The sequence below is a fragment of the Urtica dioica genome, chromosome 4 (assembly GCF_054948205.1).
Source record: "Urtica dioica subsp. dioica isolate 48M chromosome 4, U.dioica_male_clone48M_v1_H2, whole genome shotgun sequence".
In the NCBI taxonomy this organism is placed as follows: Eukaryota; Viridiplantae; Streptophyta; class Magnoliopsida; order Rosales; family Urticaceae; genus Urtica; species Urtica dioica.
The window spans coordinates 19,075,029-19,093,110 of NC_142759.1; the positions used below are offsets into that span (position 1 = coordinate 19,075,029).

Below are 18,082 nucleotides of genomic sequence, written 5' to 3' on the forward strand. Positions count from 1 at the left end.
GAATAGGTGGCATTTTAGCCCGACAACACATTCGAATGGGCCAAACAGAAAAATGGGCCCATGAACAAACTTTCACGAAACACACAAGATAAAAAATCAGAGAAATTCCAGCCTTGAGAAAATAGAGGAGACAACCAAACCTCTCTCCAAGTCTCAGTAATTGCTATTTTTCAATCACACACAATCCTAGGGAGGATCTGAGACTTCCAAACCAGTTAGCATCCAAGGCCTTTATAAAAATGTCTGCGAGCTGTTTTTCCGTGTGAATATATTCGAGTTTGATCTTTTTATCTTCCACAAGATCTCGAATGAAATGATGTCTGATTTCAATGTGCTTAGTCTTGCTATGTTGAACAGGATTCTTCGAGATGTTGATGGCACTGATATTGTCGCAGAACAATGTCATGACATCTTGTCCGACACTATATTCAGCAAGCATCTGTTTCATCCAGAGAAGCTGAGTACAACTGCTCCCGGCTGTAATGTATTCATACTCAGCTGTGGACAAGGAGATGCAGTTTTGCTTCCTGCTAAACCATGAGATAAGATTGTTTCCTAGATAGAAACATCCACCCGAAGTGTTTCTTCTATCAACCGTGCTACCTGCCCAGTCAGCATCACAGTATCCCACAAGCGTAGAGGAAGTATCATATGTATATAAAAGACCAAATTTAGTAGTTCCCGAGATGTACCTTACAATTTGCTTGGCTTGAGCCAGATGGCTAGCTTTGGGATTAGCCTGATAACGTGCACACACCCCAACAGAGTAGGCTATGTCTGGTCGGCTGGCAGTAAGATAGAGAAGACTACCAATGATACTCCTGTAAAGGCTTTGATCAACAGATTCACCAAGCTCATCCTTAGTGAGTTTAACATGAGTAGCGGCGGGGGTCCGCTTGTGAGAAGACTTTTTCAAGCCAAATTTTTTCACAATGTTTTTAGCATATTTACTTTGGGAGATAAAAGATACCATCATTCATTTGCCTGATCTGAAAACCCAGAAAAAAGTAAGCTCACCAACCATACTCATTTCGAATTCAGACTGCATTTGTCGTACAAAAAGGTCCACCATCTTGTTCGACATTCCTCCAAAGACAATATCGTCAACATAGATTTGAGCAATCATGAGGTTGCCATCCTCCTTCTTTATGAACAAGGTTTTATCAACTCTACCTCTGGTATATCCATTATGCACAAGAAACTGAGTTAGTCTTTCATACCATGCCCGAGGAGCCTACTTAAGGCCGTAGAGAGCCTTTCTAAGCTTGTAAACATGTTGGAGTGAGCTGGGATCTACAAAGCCTTTAGTTTAGGCAACATAGACTTCCTCATTCAAGTATCCGTTGAGGAAAGCACTTTTAACATCCATATGGAAAATTTTGAAACGAAGATGACATGAGATACCAAGCAAGAGTCTAATGGCTTCAAGACGAGCAACATGGGCGAATGTTTCATCAAAGTCCACACCCTCAACCTGCGTATAACCTTGTACCACAAGTCTAGCTTTGTTTCGAGTTATATTGCCATGCTCATCAGATTTATTTTTAAAAATCCACTTAGCAGTTCCAATAACATTATCATATTCAGGTTTAGGAACTAACTCCCAGACTTCATTTCTTTCAAACTGAACAAGTTCCTCTTGCATAGCACTAATCCAATATTCATCATCAATAGCCTCATTCACATTCTTAGGTTCAATCTTAGAGACAAAGCAGAGGTTACCAATTATCTCCCGATAATTTACAGGTGCTTTTGGGCGAGTGCGCATTCCTTCACCAATCTCACCAATCACCTCATGAACAGGGTGATTTTTCTGAATTCTTCTGGAAGGACCTCTTTGTTCAGTCACAGGGAAAGTCTCTTCATCAAGAGATGTCATCCACTTTGTCACCAGCATCTGTCCTGACATTAGGGCTCTCGGAGGAAACGTTGTCCACAATGTTCTCAGCATCTGTCCTGACATCTGTGTTACTAGGAAACACTTCATCTTCATCATTAGTACTTTTGAAAACAACATGATCATCATTAACCACCACATTTATGGATTCCATCATAGACTTAGTGCGTTTATTAAAGACACGATAGGCCCGACTATTTCTAGAGTACCCAAGAAAGATACCTTCATCATTTTTAGGATCAATCTTGCGTCGGGGATCCCTGTCAGCAAGAATATAACATACACAACCAAAGACATGGAAGTACTTCACATTTGGCTTTCTCCCCCTCCATATTTCATAGTGAGTGATAGCAGTACATGAGCGAATAGTAACTCTATTATGAATGTGGCAAGCCGTGTTGAGAGCTTCGGCCCAAAAGTGAGGTGGGATGTCTTTGGCCAGCATCATCACTTTAGCCATTTCTTAAGGGTTCGATTTTTCCTTTCCACAATCCCATTTTGTTGTGGTGTGATGGGGGCAGAGAATTCATGGGCTATTCCTTCTGCAGTACAGAACTTTGTAAAGCTTATATTCTCAAATTCCCTCACATGATCACTCCGGATTCTGATCACTCTGCCAATGCTTTCACCCTTTTCTCTCTGAACTTTCTTGCATAAAGCTTCAAAAATAGCAAAAGTGTCAGATTTTTCACAGATAAAATCAACCCAAGTATACCTGGAGAAGTCATCCACACACACAAACACGTATCTCTTCCCTCCAAGACTCTCAACCTGCATTGGCCCCATCAGATCCATGTGAAGAAGTTCTAGAACACGTGATGTGGTAAAATGTTGCACCATCTTCTGTGACTTCTTGACTTGTTTTCCAATATGGCACTCACCACAGATTCTTCCTTCAACAATCTTTAGATCAGGGACACCGACAATGGCCTTCCCAGATACAATTTTCTGTATGCTCCTAAGATTCAAATGACCAAGCTTTTGATGCCATAGCTTGGCTTCGTCTACCTTGGTCACAAGACATTTGTTGACCTGAGCGTTTGTGGCGGGAGACCACATGTAGCAGTTGTCATGAGATCTGGTTCCTTTTATAAGTTCATATTGTTTCTCATTTATCACAACACACTTATCACGAGTAAAATTGACGCGTAAATTCAAATCACAGAGTTGATTGATACTGATAAGATTAGAAGTAAGACCTTCCACCAATAAAGCCTCGGTTAAACAAGACATACCAGGATAATTTAGTTGACCTTTACCAATAATCTTGGCTTTCACTCCATCGCCGAAGGTAACATGACAATTAGAGTAAGGTTTTACGTTGGTCAGGAAAGCATGATCACGCGTCATGTGGCGAGAGCAACCACTATCAAAATACCAGTCGCTATCGGTGGAAACACTCAGAGATGTGTAAGCAATATTGGCATGATAGGATGTGTCTTTCACTCTCCATTCCAATCGTGAAGAGGGTTGACGGCGAGGAAGAGCATGCTTGTGGGTGGATTGATGCTGATGAAGGTTCCTCCCATATAGGCGATAGCAGAAAGGCCGAATATGACCCCTTCGACCACAATGATGGCAGACCCAACGAGGTCTGTTGACAAGAGACCTGGTTGGTCTAGAAGGATGTCGCTGATGTTGATTCTGAAACTTATCATCGCCAGATGTTTCAGACATTTTTCGCGACATCTGGCCAGCTGGTATTTGGGGAACAAAGGTAGTCTGAGATGTGGAAGCACCATGAGTATATCCAAGCCCCTTCATGTTCTTTGCAGGTTTTCCGATGGTTAGGATTTTGTCAAGGCTGTCGGTGCTAGAGTTCCACATCCTGACGGATTTAGTCATCTGGTCCAGCTCTCCATTTAGGCGGCTGACTTCCTGTTTCAGATCAACAATGGTTTCTAAGAGCCTTGCCTTGTCTTCAGTTAGAGAGAGAATACGTGCGCTCTGCTTGTCAAGAACTAGCGACTCTTCAACCCATTTAGTGTGTAAAATATTATAAGCATCATTCATAGTGTCATCAGATAGTTCCTCATCTATAACAAATCTCTGTGAGGATTCAGCAAATTCATCAATAGATTCAGGGTTATGAGTGGGAATAGAAGCTGTGAAGGCCACACAGTTGCTTATCTGGTCGGAGTCGCTATCTTCTTCTTCCTCATTAGATAGAGTGGCGTTGTATCCATTTTTCTGTTTTTTGAGGAAGTTAGGACACTCCTTCTGAATATGCCCAAAGCCTTCACATTCATGGCACTGAATGCCTTTGCCTTTTCCAGAGCGTTCACCACTTCTCCCGTTTCTGTGGGGGTTAGCATTCTTTTGGAATCTTTGCTGAAAGTTTTCTTTGACATCTTGGGAGACATTTTTACCAGTCATCTGATTGAATCTCTTCATAACCCTGCTATAGTTTTTGGCCAACATAGCTACAGTATCATCAATTTCATTATCCGAGTATACCTGCTCCTTCTGATCATGAATAGAACTTTTGAGGGCCATTCCTTTGTGTTTCTTCTCCATCTTGGGAAATGAAAGCTCAAAGGTCATGAGGGATCCCATGAGTTCATCAAACTTCAAAGTTTTAAGGTCATGGGCTTCTTCTATCGCCGTGATCTTCATTTTGAATCTTGGGCTTAAAGCTCTTAGAGTTTTCCTGACGAGATCTTCATCGGTCATGGGTTTGCCGAGAGAGTAGGATTCGTTGGCAAGGTCTCGAATACGCACATTGAAGTCTGCAACAGATTCATCTTTAAGCATAATGAGAGCTTCAAAGTTTGTAGTGAGATACTGCAGCTTCTGCTCACGGACTTTAGTGGTTCCCTCATAGGCGACAGCAAGAATTTCCCAAGCTTCTTTGGCACTCGTGCAGGTATTTATAAGCCTGAAAACATTTTTATCAACCCCGTTAAATATGGCATTGAGTGCACAGAGTTACCCAGAGCTGCCTCATCTTCAGTAAGAGCTCCTTTATCATCAACAGAAGCTGGAGCTTCCCAACCATGTATCACAACCTTCCAAGTTCTGATGTCAAGGGATTTCATAAAGGCGCTCATGCATGCTTTCAAGTAACCATAGTTGGTTCCATCAAGTACTAGAGGATGATTGACCGAGCCTCCCTCTCTAGAACTATCCATATCTGGTAATCAGAAAAAAAAATACCCAGGAAACCACCAAAGGATCTAGGTGCCTGCTCTGATACCAATTGAAATTCTGATTAGTCACAAAGATAAGATGTCGCCCACAAAGTGTTGACAATGTGTCCGACAACTTGCTTGAACACATATAATGGATAAACAACAAAAAGTGCGATAAGAAAGAGATACACAATATGGTTACCCAGTTCGGTGCAATACACCTACGTCTGGGGGCACTCCCCCTGGATTTGAGATCCGCCCCAATTCCATTCTTCGAGCAACCGCTTATGCTTGGATGACTTTCAATCTTCAAACGATCGTGAGTCTTCAATCACGAGTACACAGAACCCAACTCTCACAAACACTCAATCTTTCTGGAATAGTGTTTGAGAGAATACACCGCTCTTAACAAAACACAAGGCCTCCCAATCCGCCGGTCTTGCACGTCTAGGAGCTCTATGTATTTTATCAAAAGCGTCGAGGATGCCAAGGGGGAAGCGCATGGCTTTTATAGTAGCTGTACAGGCATGGAAGTGTATCTAGGGTTTCCTTACCCATCATCACACAAATATCACGCAATAAATTCACCAGCGAGGCAATCTGGCAAACTGGAAACTTGCCCGAAATACTGTCTGCGCACATGAGGAGTGATGTCTTACCATAAGCTGGAGCATGAAGACCGACATCTTTCCAAACAACTTGCACTAAAAAAATAAAGCCAACAAATAACGTAACAACAATACACATGGACCACAAAAATTAAGCCGCGACCCCAAACACTGATTCGAGCAGCAAAAAAAAACACTGAAAAGCTCTCGATCTCCGCCGTTCGAACTCACCGTTGCCATTGCCATCAACGTCGCAATCTCCATCTACGTCGTTCTCCGTCTCCATCACCATAGCCATCTCTGTCATTCTCTATCTCCATGTTGGAACGTTTGGTGTTTCTCGAGACTCCTCTACAGTCCATCTCCGGTAGAGCTGATTCGGCCCCGCGGTCAATGCGTAGCGGCTCTTTGGCGATGCAGAACTTTTAGACGCAGTCGAGCATGGCATCACTACTACAAATGTTAGATTATACAACCCACTTTCTACAACGCTTAGCCATAAGCGTTGTAGAAACACCCAGATTGGCTAAGCGTTGTAGAAACACCCAGATTCTATAACGCTTCTACAACGCTTATGGCTAAGCGTTGTAGAATCTGGATATTTCTACAATGCTTATGGCTAAGCGTTGTAGAAACTTGGTGTTTCTACAACGCTTGTGGTTAAGCGTTGTAGAATTAAAATATATTTCATATTTCCCACAACGCTTAGACTATCCGTTATGGAATCCTCGTCGCAGCGCCACGTGTTTTATGCTGCGGCGAGAAATTTCTACAACGTATAGTCCAAGCGTTATAGAAGGATGGACCTCGCCGCGGCTAGATTTCTACCTCGCCGCGGCGAGAAATTTCTACAACGTATAGTCCAAGCGTTTATATTAAATGTTTTTTCGTCTTAAGATAAAAAAAAAGAGTCCATCTTTGTTGATTTTTAATTTGAACCAAGAATGACGTGGAACAAATAATAATAATAATAATAATAATAATAATAATAATAATATAGTAGCGTTCGGTGTATTCATCTCAATTTGCAATGTATTCGAATCGAATAGAGAAATCTTTAGAATAAAAAGTTGCCTATCTTTAGAATCTTTGATATTTTCTTAAAAAAAAAAAAATTGATCTCAGGTCTTTGAGCATTTCCGGTGTAAGCTTGAGAAGTAGAGAGAGAAAAAAAAATGGAGAAGCTTCATTGCGTTATTATTACCGATCTGTCGCGGACATCGAGTGTGAAAGCCTATCTCTGTGTTTGGCTCGAGATTGTCGTCAACCGTATCTGGGAGCATTTGAGCGTTTCCAATGGGTCGATTAGAGTTAAAAGACGATGACGGGTACGAGCAATTGATGAGGGAGTTGAAGGACGAGGCTCGTAGCAGCAAGAGGTTCATGGACGGATGGGCTGGTCGGTTTAAGGAGACGTGCGATCTAGTGAAGCGAGCGCAGGAGCACGGGGCAAGAGGGTCGCGTCTCAAGGACTCGGAGAAGGCCGAGATGTGTCTTCTTCACAAGAAAAACCCTGAGTCATTTTAAGCAGTTTGAGTTATTTATTTGTTATTTTCATAGTTAAAAATAATAGATGAAGTTAGAGTCATTTTAAAGTGTTTTTGGGCTTTAGTTATGCTTAATGAAGCCCATGTGTGTTAGGTATTAAGTTAGGCTTTTAATTTTAATGTTATCAGGCCTAAATAATGTTTTGTAGGCCCATTTAAACTAGGGCAACAATGTACTCCGAATTTGCTTTGTATTTTCCTAACTAGGGCAACAATGTACTCCGAATTTGCTTTGTATTTTCCTATTTAAAGGAGGTTTTAAGCTGAATGAAAGAATCCAGATTTTGATAAAAAAAATATGAGAGTCTTCTCTTGAGTTCTTATGAACTTTTATCGAACTTATCAAGACTAGTCTTGTGGCGTTCAAACCCGACTCATCAGACGGTCTTTCGCAACCGTTCGTGGCGTCATTCATTCCACCCTCGTTCCTCATTCGTAGAACGATCCGCCGCTGTGCTATTTAGGATATTGGGTCTCGGAGCAAGTCGATCGAGGTTCGTATCAAGTGGTATCAGAGCTAGTCTCTACTTTTAGGTCTGCTTATCCTTTGTTTCGTTTTCTTTGTTTTTCTCCGTTTTTGTTGTGTTCATTCCGTACGTACGTAATTATAGTGTTGAGTCTGTGTTTGTTATCTTCGTGTTAGGTCTGTGTTATTTGTGGGTTAGGTCTATGTTCTTGAGCGTAAAAAAAAAAAAAGAGATCCGAGCAAAAAAAAATCTGTGGAGATCGTAATTTTCGTTTTAATTGTCAAAGTCTATTCTCGGAAGTCAATTCTTATTCAGTTTCCATATTTTTAGCATTTGATTTCGGAAATCTCCTTATTTCATGGTTTCTTGAATTCGGTCTTTCATTTAATTCCGGATTTCATTTAGTTTCCTTATTTCCATAATCATTTTCCATTTAATTACCCATTCATTCGTTTCCTGTTTTTGTGTGATCACAATCAATTTTAGCGTTTCACATTAATTCTGAATTAGCATTTATCTCCCGGATATAAAAAAAAAATAAAAGAAAGAAAAAGGATCCGAAAAAAAAGAGTATTTTTGACCTCAAGAAATTTTATTTTGCTGATAGATTCCTTGTGTGTTTTGGAGCGTTTTAAGGTACCCTACATCCTATTGAAATTTTTTTTCGACCATTTGTCACATTTTGGGCTGATTGTCGCACCTTGGGAGAATTGTTTTTGGGACTCATTTAAGACCCCTGGTCATAACTTTCTGGGTGTCGTTTTTTCTTGTTTGTGTCGTTTGGGTGTCGTTTGTGTCGTTTTGGTGTATCGGTTTCGAATTTCCTTTCATCATGTTTCTGGTCTCTGAGTAGTTCGGTACGAGCCTATAGAGAGTTTGAGTGAGTGGTAAAAGGCAGAGAGAATAACTATCGCCATTATCAAACACGAGCGTAGAGTGATAATTTTTTTGAGTGTAAACACGTGAGGGAGAGTTTTGTGAGGTTTCTTTTGTTACTAACAATATCTTGCAGCAACCATGTCCAACAACGGCGATGAAAATGAAGGAATTCCAGACCGGAGGCTGATGATGCAAGCCATGATAGGAGAGATGCGGAGGATGATGAGGGAAGAGTTGGAACCACTACGAGAACGTATCGAGAGAGTGGAAGAAGGCCAACAAGCTCCCAACAGAGGAAGACGAAGACAGCCTAGGGAAGAGACAGAAGATGAGATGGATACTGGTTTTGAAGAGGAGGATTATAGAAGAGGAGGACGAAACGAAAGAATGTTCGAAAGAAGGCAAGGAGGAAGAGACAGAGAAGACGGAGGAATTGGTGGCATCAAGCAGAAGATTCCAACATTCCAAGGAAAAAGTGACCCGGACGCCTACTTTGAATGGGAGACGAAAGCCCAGTTTGTGTTCAATTGCTACAACTACACCGAACGCAAAAAGGTAATACTTGCTGCCGCTGAATTCACTGATTATGCTATTGTTTGGTGGGATCAGCTGGTGACGAGTAGGCAACGGGCTGGAGAGGAGCCGATAGAGACTTGGGATGAGATGAGGGCCATCATGAGGAAGAGATTCGTGCCTCGCCACTATTACCGAGAGCTCTATCAGAAGCTTCAGCGCCTACGGCAAGGCACTCGCAGTGTTGAGGAGTACTACCGGGAAATGGAGGTTGCCATGATCCGAGCAAACATAGAGGAAGATCGCGAGTCTACCATGGCCAGATTTATCAACGGGCTGAACCCTGACATAGCGGACAAAGTGGAGTTGCAGCATTATGTCGAGATGGAGGATTTGGTTCACTTGGCCGTCAAGATTGAGAAGCAGCTCAAGACGAGGGGTAGCTTGCGGGGAAGTCGATTTCCAAAACAACCTGCATGGAAGAAGACCTTCAACCGAGACGAGAAGAGCAGTTTCAAACCACGAGGAGACGTAGCCAAGCCAAGCACGTCCACGGCCCCAACCACATCTAGTTCTGGTCCCAATGCTCAAAAGAAACCGGAGATGACATTTCAGCAAAATCGTGATATCAAGTGCTTCAAGTGCCAGAGAGTTAGTCACTTCGCAAATCAATGCCCGAATAAGAGGAGCATGACGATTCTTCCGACCGGAGAGATGGTTACCGACGATGAAGAGGAAGATCAAGAGTGTACCGGAGAAGAGTCAGACGAGGAAATTGAGGCACCAGCAGAGCTCGTGTTGGTCTCTCGACAAACTATGAATGCACAGGTTGTACGAGATGATGAGGAGTAGCGTGAAAACATCTTTCACACCAGGTGCCATATTGATGAGAAGGTGTTCAGTGTTATCGTCGATGGAGGGAGTTGTACGAACATAGCCAGCGTTGCTGTAGTGAAGAAGCTTGGCCTTCCCACGACAAACCACCCTCGTCCTTACAAGCTTCAGTGGTTTAATGATGGTGAAGAGGTACGTGTCTACAAACAAGTCCTTATCAGTTTCCGGATTGGCAGCTATGAGGACTCCGTGCTCTGTGACATGGCACCAATGGACGTGGGGCATATACTTTTGGGGCGGCCGTGGCAATTCGATCGGAGGGTGACTCATGACGGCTACACCAACAAGTACTCCCTCAGGCACAAGAATCGTACCATCACCCTCGCACCCCTTACTCCAAAGAAAGTTCATGAAGATCAACTGATGATGCAACAAGAGAGGGAAAGGTTTAGGGCCCTAGAGAAGGGAAAGGAACCAAGGGATGAGGTAAAAACAGAGAGAAAACCCGAGAGAGAAGTGGGGAGTGAAAGAAAGGATAGGGTCATGAAAAACAAAATCGGTGAGAGAAAACAAAACAACTTCTTTGCGGGAAAGAATGATGTGATGAAAGCCTTCTTTGCCAAACAGCCGATGATTTTACTTGTGTACAAGGAGGCTGCCTTATTCTCTAACCAACATGGCGAGGTTCTACCTACTGCCATTGTTTCTCTTTTGCAGGAGTTCAAGGACGTTGTTGTTTGAGACATGCCAACAGGACTACCACCGATTCGGGGGATTGAGCACCAGATTGACCTAGTACCCGGAGCCTCGCTTCCAAACAGACCGGCCTACCGAACCAACCCTGAGGAAACGAATGAGTTGCAACGACAAATCGAGGAACTTTTGTCAAAGGGGTACATTAGATAGAGCATGAGCCCTTGCGCCGTACCAGTTCTATTGGTTCCAAAGAAGGATGGGTCCCAGAGGATGTGCGTGGATTGCCGAGCCATCAACAACATCACGGTCAGGTATCGATTTCCCATTCCTAGATTGGATGATATGCTAGACGAATTACATGGTGCGTGTGTTTTCTCTAAGATTGACTTAAAGAGTGGGTACCACCAAATTAGAATGAAAGAGGGGGATGAATGGAAAACCGCTTTTAAAACTAAACTTGGGTTGTATGAATGGTTAGTGATGCCTTTTGGTTTGACTAATGCACCTAGCACATTTATGCGACTTATGAATCATGTTTTGCGTTCGTTCATTGGTAAATTTGTGGTGGTATACTTTGATGATATTTTGATTTATAGCAAGACCCTGGATGATCATGTCTTACACTTGCGTGAGGTTATTATTGTACTCAAACGTGAACAGTTATTTGCTAACCTTGACAAGTGCACCTTTTGCACCGATCACGTTGTTTTCTTGGGTTTTGTTGTAAGTTCTAAAGGAGTGCATGTAGATGAGGAAAAGGTGAAAGCTATTCAAGAGTGGCCGACACCGACAAATGCAGCACAAGTACAGAGTTTTCATGGCTTAGCGAGCTTTCATAGGCGCTTTGTCAGAGATTTTAGCACGATCGCTGCCCCGCTCACGGAGGTGATGAAGAAACATGTGGCGTTCGCATGGGGGCAAGCACAAGAGGAGGCGTTCACCGCAATCAAAGGAAAATTAGTCAACCCTCCTTGTCTCGCATTACCTAACTTCGATAAACCATTCGAGGTTGAGTCTGATGCATCCGGCGTGGGAATCGGAGCAGTTCTCATGCAAGATCGACGACCAATTGCGTATTTTAGCGAAAAATTGAGTGGGGCCACCCTTAATTACCCCACTTACGACAAGGAGATGTACGCATTGATTCGAGCTTTAGAGACTTGGCAGCACTACCTTTTGCCAAGAGAGTTCGTGGTCCACACCGACCATGAGTCACTCAAGTACTTGAAGGGACAACAAAAGCTCAACAAACGGCATGCGCAATGGATGGAGTTCATCGAGCCGTTTCCATATGTCATCAAGTACAAACAAGGTAAGGAGAATGTGGTAGCCGATGCCCTTTCTCGAAGGTATATTTTACTTTCCACTTTAGATGCTAAACTGCTTGGTTTTGAACATATCAAAGAGTTGTATCTAGAAGACCGAGAGTTTAGTGAGATATTTACGAAGTGTGAGAAGATGGCGTCGGGAGATTACTTTAGGCATGATGGATTTTTGTTCAGGCTTGGTAGACTTTGTGTGCCTAGTTGTTCTCTTCGGGAGTTGTTAGTTAGGGAAGCTCATGGTGGGGGCCTTATGGGACATTTTGGGATAGCAAAAACTCTAGGAGTGATCCAAGAGCACTTTTATTGGCCTCGCATGAAGCGTGATGTTGAGAGGATCTGTGGTAATTGTGTCACATGTAGGAAAGCTAAGTCGAAAGTTCAATCACACGGTATGTATACACCTTTGCCTATTCCTAGCTCACCTTGGGTAGATATATCTATGGATTTTGTGTTAGGCTTGCCTAGGACTAAGCGAGGTCGTGATTCTGTTTTTGTAGTGGTTGATAGGTTTTCAAAGATGGCACATTTTATCCCATGTCACAAAACCGATGATGCTTCTAATGCTGCTGATCTGTTCTTTCGAGAGATTGTTAGGTTGCATGGCATGCCTAGGACGATTGTCTCGGATAGGGATACCAAGTTCTTAAGTTACTTTTGGAAGACCTTATGGGCTAAGTTGGGTACTAGGTTGTTGTTTTCGACTACTTGTCACCCCCAAACTGATGGTTAGACCGAAGTAGTTAATAGGACCTTGTCGACTTTGTTGAGGGCAATAATTAAGAAGAATATCAAAACTTGGGAAGATTGTTTACCACATGTTGAGTTTGCTTATAACCGCGCTATTCATTCATCTACTAAGTTCTCACCCTTTGAGATTGTCTATGGTTTTAACCCACTAACGCCGTTGGATTTATCTCATATTCCTATGTCTGAGCATGTGAATTTAGATGGTGAACAGAAAGCAAAGCTTGTTAAGCAGCTTCACGAGAGGGCACGACTCAACATTGAGCGAAGAACGGAGCAGTATGCACAGCAAGCCAACAAGGGCCGCAAGAGAGTGATTTTCGAACCCGGTGATTGGGTCTGGCTACATATGCGCAAAGAGCGTTTTCCGGAGCAACGCAAGTCCAAACTACAGCCGCGTGGCGATGGACCATTCTAAGTTATTCACAGGATCAACGATAATGCCTACAAATTGGATATTCCTGGTGAGTATAATGTTAGTGCTACATTCAATGTGACTGACTTATCTCCTTTTGATGCAGATCATGATTTAAGGGCAAATCCTTTTCAAGACGAGAGGAATGATGAGGACATGCCCCAAAAGGAGCCGCAAGCAAAATACCAAGTGCCGGAAGGACCAGTGACGAGGGCTCGAGCGAGGAGATTCAAGGAGGAGCTTAACAATCTGATCATCAAGCTCCAGGATGAAGAATGGGACAAGCTCGCAAAGGAGAGAATTCAAGGAAGCCAAGAAACACCAATGAAGAATGTTATTTGGGCTGAATTGAATTAGTCGGACTATTCCTACTTTTCTATTTCAGTTTGTGTTATTTGGGCCAAGACATGTTATTTAAAACGCCCATATGTGTTTGTATTGGGCTGGTTCTTTGTTTTATGTTTATTAGTACTTAAATAAGGCTAAATGGGCTTATTAGGTTATGGGGCCCATGGAGCTACGAATTTGACCTTTGTAAAACTCTATAAATTAAGCCTTTAGGCTGAATGGAAGACACGCAATTTGGTTTCGAGTTAAACACTTTTCTGTGAGGATTTTCATTCTCTCTTTGGTTCGTTTAGAACTATTCGAGTCTCTTACAAAGCGGTGCGTGTAGGAGTTTGAGACCGACTCATCAGACGGCCATTCGCATCCGTCCGTGGCGTCATTCGATCCACCGTCGTTCCTAAATTGTAGACGATCCGTCGCTGTGCTATTGGGGTATCGGGTCTCGGAGCTTAGTCGGCCGAGGTTCGTATCACCGTCGAGAGGCTCGCCAAGGATTACAGGGTCATGAGGCAGAGAGTGCTCGCGATCCTGTGGCTCAAGGAGCTCGAGGACGAGGCAGAGAAGCTCGGCCATCATTGGGAGGATTGCATTGAGAAATTTATCGACAATCACCCCGAGTAAGAAAGAAAGTTTGCTTTCTATGCGTAATGTATTATTTTGTTTACTGTTGGTAGTGTATTATCTAGTCATATTTTGACCATTTGTGCGGTAGTTCAGAAGATGATTAAGGGTGTGTTTTCTGTTTGGATTGAGGGAAATCGGAGGGAAAATGTGTGACTAAAGAGTGGATTCTAATTTTCTTGGAAAATTGGGTAGAAAATGAAATCAATACAAATTTCTACACGTGGGTCTCAAGTTTGTGTGTCTTTCTCTTTTCCTCGTATACACAAGATACAATTATGATTTTTCCTCGTATTTTGACTCTCGCTTGCATTTTTCAAGTTCCAAATGGAGTGTTTCTTCATGACTCATTTTCCTATCATCTCAATATGCGTTAGATTTTATAAGCTACGTGATTTTAGGCACATGGTAGTGGTTTTAGTCTAGGGCAGGATTAGATAGACTTATTCTTTATTTTTTCATTTTTTTTTCTTCAAGCATCGAGAAGCGATCCATCACCTTATCAATATAAGATGCTTGAGAGAGCGACAGAGTCCGGTTCTTCCTATAACAAAAGATTTGGATCCCCAGAATGTATGCGCGCGACTTCTCCTAGATCCTTCATATTGAATTGTTTTGCCAGCCAGACTTTAACCTCGGATAACTTACCCACATCATTACCTATGAGTAATATATCCTCGACATATATTACCAGAAACACAACTTTACCTTCGTGCATTAACTTGTAAACACACGGTTCATCTATTGACTGCTCAAAGTCGAAGCTCTTTACAGTTTCATCGAATCTAATATTCCATGACCTAGATGCTTGCTTTAATCCATAAATGGACTTAAGCAACTCACAAACCTTGGTCTCTTGACCTTCTTCCACGAAACCGTATGGTTGAGCCATATAAATGCGCTCGTCAAGATTGCCATTTAGGAAGGCAGTCTTGACATCCATTTGCCAGATCTCACAGTCGAGAGCTGCAGCTATGGATAGAAGTATGCGGATGGATTTAAGCATCACGACTGGCAAGAAGGTTTCTTCATAGTCAATCCCTTCTTGTTGGGTATAACCCTTAGCCACAAGTCGTGCTTTGAACGTCTCGACGTTCCCATCCTGACCCGTTTTCTTAATCCCTTCAGGAAGGTCTACAAGTTTCCAGACTTTATTGACATACATCGAGTGCATTTCAACTTTCATGGCGTCAAGCCAAAGGTTTGATTCAGAACAAGCCATCGCTTGGCTATAGGAAACAGGGCCATCAATGTCAGAGACGGCTACGAGAGTGTCTCCATAAGACATGTACCTGTCAGGCTTTTGAGTAGCCTTCCCACTACGTCGAAGTACTACTTGACGAGATTTTGATGAGTTAGGTTGTGTTTCTGTTGGGGTAAGAGCAGTTCTTACAGATGAGGTAGAAGCTTCCTCACCCAACTTTTCTTCAAGCGCAATTTTGCTTCTAGGTTTTACGTCTTTCATGAAGTCCTCCTCAAGGAAACGAGCATTTGTGCTAACGAAAGTCTTATCATCCTCGGGACTATAGAAAGTAATACCTTTGGTTTCCTTTGGATATCCAACAAACAGACACAATTCTGACCTACTAGCCAACTTGCTAGTCTTTTGCCTCAACAAGTGTGCAGGGCAACCCCAAATTTTGATGTGGCCAAGATTTACTTTACGGCCAGTCAGAGAGTACCAGGAACCATTTTAGACGGAACTTGGTTCAGAATGTAAGCGGCTGTTTCGAGGGCATATCCCCAAAAGGAAAGAGGGAGTGATGAGTAACTCATCATTGATCTAACCATCTCTATAAGAGTTCCGTTTCTTCTCTCTGACACTCCGTTTTATTGAGGTGTGTCAGGTGTGGTAAGCTGAGAAGCGATACCTTCTTCTTTAAGAAAGTCATCGAACTCTCCAGACATATACTCACCTCCTCGATCGGATCGAAGGGTTTTGATCACTTTGCCAGTTTGCTTTTCCACTAAAGCCCTAAAGACCTTAAATACGTTAAAGGTCTTGGATTTGTGTTTGAGCAAATAGACAAAACCGTATCTTGAGTAATCATCAGTGAAGGTAACGAAGTATTCATATCCTCCACGTGCCTGTTGACTGAGCGGACCACATACATCAGAATGTACTAGTTCCAGCAACTCAGTGGCTCTTCGACCCTTATCGGAGAAAGGTCGCTTGGTCATTTTTCCTTCTATGCAAGATTCACAAGTAGGTAGTGAACCTATTGTAGAGGCTTAGAGTGGACCGTCCCTCACAAGTCTCTTAATCCTGTCTAGACTGATATGATCAAGTCTTAAGTGCCAGAGATGTGCTGATTTTATTAGATCGGAGGATTCAGATAATTTGATCCTCTTTGGCTCCCTAACTATATCATTATCTATTTCAGTGTCTGAAAGAGAAGGTTGAGTGAGATAAATGTAAAAAAGAGCATTCTTCATACATGCATTAGTGACAAAAGAATTATCAGGAAACAAAATACGAATTCCATTCTTAATGAACTTTAAACAATAATCTTGCTCAAGAAGACGAGCAGCGTATATTAAGTTCTTCTCAAATGTAGGAACAAAATAAACATTATTCAAGTTTAAAGAGCATATAGATTTTGAACATATGTGATATAGATATAGTTTTGAAAACATTTTGAAAATTATTTGATTTGGATGACAAAATATTTTCAAGTTTGAAAACGAAAATGGTTTTTCAAAATTCAAACTAGTTTTGTAAAAAATTCAATTTCAATCAAAACATTTTAATCTTTCACATTATGTTTATTATCCTATAAAAACAATTTTTCTCAAGGAAATTTTCTCATTAGTGTTCTATAACTCATGGTAGTGGGGTTTAAAATCCGGAATTATAAAAAACTTGACTTTCGGAACAGCCGCGCACCTTGGAGTAAAATCGCCATAACTGGCTGCTCCTATGTCTTTTAATTGCATTGGAAAGAGGACAAACAGACCTTTAATTTGATTTAATAATCATTAAATTTCGAATTATGAGCTGAGAGTTATGCCACTTTTACTGCGAGTTTTCTCGAGCTCGAAGAAAACTGAAAATAATTAAAGTTCGGAATTTGAGTGCGAAAAAAGAATCGAGTGTAACAGAACGTGTTAGGAAGTTGTTAAAGCTTTTATTTGTGTTTTATTAACATGGTAATAATACGGTATAAAATAAATAACAATAATCATAAAACGAATAAGTAAATAAAAGAAACTAGTAAGACAAGATAACTAGTCACAAAAATTTACCGAAATTTCTCAAACTTTAAAAACAAGTTTTTCATTATAAAAATTAAAAACTTTTAGAACTGATTCTAATGTGTTTTAATAACATCCCAAACTCCTAGAAAATCAACATGATTTTTAATTTAAAGGCATGAGCAATAAATTAAAAAAATCTAAGAAAACAATTCTAACTTGTCACAAAATTAGTAAACTTTCGAAAACGATTTTCAAGCTCATAATTTTAATTACATGTACATGCATATCTTTGACCATAGCTATGATACCATTTGTTGGAATTTATCTAGGGTTAAGAAAATATTTAACGCTTCGAGCAAGTGGCGGAATTTAAAAATTTTCTTTAAAACAAGTAAAACGTTTTTACTAACCTAGACAAAGAGCAAGTACGTATAAATTAAAACTATAAATGAGCATTAAATGTTTACTAACCTTTGAGAAGCTTGAACGTTGAGAAGCCTTTGGAAGGTTGAAACATTCATCTCCCCTCGTAGCACGTCTCTCTTCTTTCCTCGGGAACTCGAGCAACCATGAAAGTTTATATCACAAGAATCACTCGATAAAGAAAGGAATTAGTGTGTGGGCACTTTTAAACACGACGACTCAAGAACAAGTCTAAGAGTCGAAGAGCTAAAACACTAGGTGAAATGTGGACCTAGGTGCAAAAACAAAAACGAAAGAAAACTTAGAGACAGAGAGAGAGGAGGCGGCCACAAGTTCTAGAGAGAGAAGCTCTCAATCTCTAACTTATGTGGAATGAATAAACAATGAGAATGAGTACCTTCGGAAGATACCTAAAAGAACTATAGAGTCTCTAACT

The 18,082-nt window shown here is 41.5% G+C and overlaps 1 protein-coding gene across 1 annotated transcript; it reads right to left on the reverse strand.

The window, feature by feature from the left end:
* Positions 1 to 2,505: 2,505 nt before the first annotated feature.
* LOC149401018 (uncharacterized) lies at positions 2,506 to 5,943 on the reverse strand. The gene is made up of 6 exons (XM_089610579.1): positions 5,868 to 5,943; positions 4,830 to 5,030; positions 4,355 to 4,743; positions 3,133 to 4,117; positions 2,669 to 2,982; positions 2,506 to 2,556 (listed from the first exon to the last, which is right to left on the reverse strand). The coding sequence occupies exons 1-6, from the start codon at positions 5,941 to 5,943 to the stop codon at positions 2,506 to 2,508; spliced, it is 2,016 nt and encodes a 671-aa protein (XP_089466705.1).
* Between the last annotated feature and the right edge of the window lie 12,139 nt (positions 5,944 to 18,082).

Coding starts and splice junctions, on each gene's coding strand:
- LOC149401018 (XM_089610579.1), bottom strand. CDS start 5,943: ATGACAGAGATGGCTATGGTGATGGAGACGGAGAACGACGTAGATGGA. Junction 5,031..5,867: donor CGTTGATGGCAATGGCAACG/GTGAGTTCGAAC, acceptor TCTGATTACCAG/ATATGGATAGTTCTAGAGAG. Junction 4,118..4,354: donor TTCATGATCAGAAGGAGCAG/GTATACTCGGAT, acceptor GGGCATATTCAG/AAGGAGTGTCCTAACTTCCT.